The following is a 4,432-nucleotide window of genomic DNA, read 5'->3' on the forward strand; positions in this document are numbered from 1 at the left end:
AGACTGTCTCCTCACATGCTCATGGAGAGATGGAGGCGGATGCCTCGCTGAGGCATGGAGAGAAGAGGAACGCCCTCCACCCCACAAAAAAGAGGTAAGGAGGCAGACAAAAGAGGCTCATATTCACACACACACACACACGCGAGAAGGACGCACAATCCTACCCAAACACAAACCAAATGGGGAAAAAAATCGAGAACAAAAGCAAAAGGACAAAGTGGGGCAATTTTTGTGACCGGAGCACCACGAATCGCAGTCAAGCGAGTCCGTGGTCCACACGCTTTATCTTAGCTACTCACTAGCGTCACAGAGAACGCGGTGCCTATACACGCGAGCGCGCACAGGTGCCGCCCCCCTTTTTCTTCTTCTTAAGATAAGCTTCTCTGTCGCGACAGTATTTCAAAGAACAGTTTGTTGTCTTCCAGCGCTCGTTTGGCGAGCTGCTTGCGGTACGGCACACCAGAATTGATAATTGGCCGCCGTCCCGACTCACTTGTAGGTCTGTCATTCGTTGGGTGCTGTAGGTCAAAGGGTGGTAGGAGTGCTGAAGCAAGCTTGGGCGTGGGCGACTCAGTCGTAGCGGTCGTTGGCACAGCGACCTGCAGTGGCTTCAGCGGCTGTTTCTGCGCCAAGGAAAAGGAAATGGAGCTTGCGCTTCGCCTCCCTTTTTTGGAGATGAGAATACTGACAGGGCGATGTGCAGCATGAACGGGGCAGAGAGAGAGATTGTCACTCGAGATGGAGTGCGCAGAGGTGGATGTGGTGATGCCGGCGCTGGAGCTGAGGGGCCCTTGGGAGTCGTTGAGGATAGCTGTGCTCTCCTTCTCGGCATCCTGGCCGAGCGGAGAGGAGAGGCCGGTGAAGGAGACGCCTGATGGCAGTGGCGAATTGCCGACAACAGACGGAGTGGTCACAGACGATGCCCCCCGCTCGGGGACGTGCTGCAAGCATGCCGTGACGAGGTCCACGCCCTTCACAGGAAAGTGCTCAGAACTGTGTGTAGCACCAGTATCGTAGGCGAACGCATTTGCGGCCTGGTCGCCGCAAGTGCACACTGGTGTTATCACAGATCCTGTTCGCAAGTCCGATTCCCTTACCTCGAACGGCAACCAGCGCACGCATGTTGATGTGCGACAACGCCGACGCAACGAAATGAGGAGACGCAAGTCACTGACAGCCCCACCGACTGGCGCATCATCACGCTGGGTCCCGGAAAACGATGCTGCTTCCACGGCTGGTGGAGGTGACGTACGCGTCACAGCATCACTCGGTGTCTCTACCTCACCACACCCACCACCGCTGGGGCTGTTCGTGCTTGGCGGTGCGGCCCCACAGCGAAACCACGCGCAGCCACCCTGCCCAGCTTTACCCGCCTCGTGTATTTCTCGAATGCTGTTCAAGAACTTGGCTGTTTCATTGTAGAACTGCCTGGATGCGAGCACGCTCTCTGACGACAAGGACTCAAACGATCTCTGTGACGACTCGAGGAGTGCCGTGGGTGCAACTGGCAGGGCTTCACTGGTGACTTTTGAGGCTTCTGAAACACTGGGTTGCGTTCTTACGACGCTATTGTCGGCACTGGCACTTGGGGATGGAAGACCACACACCTGTAGAGCTTCACCTAGCACCTGGCGCTCGTCCTGCAACTCCCGCAGTCGGTTGGCTATGCGCTGTATTTCCGAAAAGGTGGTTGCATCGCTGACGGCTAAAGCACGTGAATCAAAGCTGACTTCAAGCAAGGCACTCGAGACGGCGTGTGCCGCAGCTGCGGCTGCCTCATTTGAAGGCCAAGTCGAAAGGGCTTTGGGAGCCGCCTGCGCAGAATCGATTTCTGGCGTCTTGTCGTGGCTGCTGGTCACGGTGCAGCCGTTGTTCCTGCTGTCGTTCTCTGGCACGAGGTTCCTCATCGCGGGCATCGGTGTGACGGGCAGCGCCTTGGGCAGGTCGGCAGCGTTCGAAAGAATGCTCTTTTTCATGAATGGCGCGTTCGAAGTGGCGCTGGGGTACTGTGCAGTAGTGTTGGGTATTTCCGTGAGCGTTGCTGACGCCATCGCTCTGGTTTCTGCGGCTTGCAGAGGCGGTGCGGGCTGCAGGGGCGGTAGCGGCAACTCATCCGAGCAGCTATCAGCAGAGTACAGGGAGAAGAGGCTACGCGAGCTACTCAAGGACGTCTCCATCTCCGGTATTGGGGATGCAGAACGTGGCACCGCCTTTGCTGGGGATGCCGCCATTACCTTCGACGCCCCGTGCGACGGCGTTTGCGTTGACAACTGATTGGACAAGAGGGATGAGGAAAGCAGGGGCTGCGCGCCATGGTGCAGTGTAGAGTGCTGGCCATCACTAGCAGAACTCCTGTGCACCGTGGTGTCCTCATGCGACCTCACGCTATGCGTCGCCGAAGATGTCTTTACATACTGCAGCGTCGGTGGCTGTGACACAGAAAGGGTGTCCAAAGGATTAGCGGAGGTGACTTGCGTTCGTTCCTGCATAGCGTCACTTAGTAAATTCTCTGAGTTTCGAATGGCAGACTGAGGGGTAACGAACAGAGCACGGTCATTGCTCGCGTGAGCCTGGCGCGTGCACAGCGCGCCTCCCATTAGCACGCACCGAAGGCCGCCAGCCTTTAATGATCTCGAAGGTGAGCTTGGGAATGTGGTCGATTACTGTGTATGCAGATGTCAGTCAAGACAGCATCCAGATAGCTCTGGCGAGAGCCTATTGGTTTGCAACCAGGTGAGTGTAGCAAGGGAGTGCGCGCAGGAGACGACAGTGCGAGCCGCTTAATCGTAGAACCGCTACACGGAGAGTCGATGCGACAGCACAAACAACGACGCGGAAGCAAAAGAAACAAAGAAAAGCAGAGAGCCCGTTGCCTAGGCGAGTAAAGGAGAGAGAGGGGGGGGCGGGTGTCGAGCTAACGAATTACTGACGATTAGTCGATTGTGCACCGGGGCCTCGACGGTCGCCAATAAAAACAAAAACGACGGCGCTGAGAAATCCACACAAAAACTACCGAAAAAAAAGGGCGCGCACAACGTTTGAGGGATGGAAGGAGAGGTCGAACGAGGAAGGGAGTGAGGGGAGGGGAGGGGGAGGCCTCGCAAACGCAAAGCAGAGAACAAAGTGAGCCCAATAAACAACAATAACAACAACGAAACACACACACACACGCAAAGGGAGATGAGAGAGAGAAAAAAATGAGCGAAACACAGCGAAGAGGAAAACGGTAAAGTCCACCGGCTTCAACAAAGAGCAAAAAAAAAAAGAAACGCCACCGAAGAGAGGGCGAAGAGATGCGAGTGCGTCGTATGAGGTAGTACACGTACTAGCAACGAAGAACGAGCGAGGGAGACAGACACACACAGAGAGAGAGAGGAAGAGGAAACAAGATCAGTGTTGGTGGAAAAAGCGTGAAGACAGAGGGGATAGAAGAGGAGGGGGGCAGAGTGGAGACGCGCCTTGCAGAAAGCGATGTGAGAGCAGAAAAAAAAAACACACACACACAAAAGGAGTAGGAAATAGACCGCTCACACGCAGGGAAGTAACATCAAAATAACACGCATACACACACGGGCAAACAACGTTACCACCCAAATTAAAGTCGATACCGAGGCCGTACACAGAAGAACAGCAGCAACAAAAGTTAGAACAAGCGCAGAAGCACAAACAGCAAAGCCTCGTTGCTCACCAACAAAGACCGTGCACGTTTTTTTTCTCTCTCTCTCTGTTCGAGAGAGAGAGGGGGGAGGGGTAGTATGAGGTCTACACACACACACACGAGCTGGGGCAGGGGAGCAAAGCCGGAGGGCACAAGAGTGGCAAGCAGTTAAGTACGCAAGTACAAAACAGAGCACGGGTAAAAGGAAGTCAGGAACCCGGAGATAACACGCAGTGCAGCGATGATGGAAAACGATGTACGCAGTCACCAGAGTACAAGTACATACAGAACAAGCGACGCGCACACAACCACTAGATGTTACGGACAGCGAAACTGCGCAGACACACCACGGACACACGAGGCGGATCTCGCAGAAAGATGAACTGGAAAAGATGGGGAATACAGAGCAATAAACCGGAAGGCGGGATACCAGAAAGGGCAGAGAGACAAGTAAACAGAAACACACTTCGCAGAGTCGCCTTACTTTATCTTGCCTGTTTGCTTATCTACACCGAGTTGCCACAATAAGGTGTGTCGGCGAGGATGTCAACAGGAAGGGACAGTGAAGCAGCAAAGAAGGAAGGGGGAGGGGAGGGGAGGGGAGGGGGGGTGTGAGAGGCCTGGAGTCGCTTAGTTGTTTAAAGCCAAACGAAGAACCAAACTCCCCAAGACAGAAAAAGAAAAAAAAAAACAAATTTGTAACGTGAGAAGAGATCCCCAGCAAACCAGACGAGAAAGAGGGCAAGAGAAACACGGCAAAATAAAAAACAAAAA

At 54.3% G+C, this 4,432-nt stretch overlaps 1 protein-coding gene across 1 annotated transcript; it reads right to left on the reverse strand.

Moving 5' to 3' along the window:
* Window positions 1–368: 368 nt before the first annotated feature.
* On the reverse strand, window positions 369–2,597 carry LBRM_29_2020 (conserved hypothetical protein; the record flags this gene model as incomplete). The annotated part of the gene is made up of 1 exon (XM_001566495.1): window positions 369–2,597. One exon carries the CDS (start codon window positions 2,595–2,597, stop codon window positions 369–371), a length of 2,229 nt encoding a protein of 742 aa, XP_001566545.1.
* Window positions 2,598–4,432: the final 1,835 nt, after the last annotated feature.

This window comes from Leishmania braziliensis, chromosome 29 (assembly GCF_000002845.2).
Source record: "Leishmania braziliensis MHOM/BR/75/M2904 complete genome, chromosome 29".
Taxonomy (NCBI): Eukaryota; Euglenozoa; class Kinetoplastea; order Trypanosomatida; family Trypanosomatidae; genus Leishmania; species Leishmania braziliensis.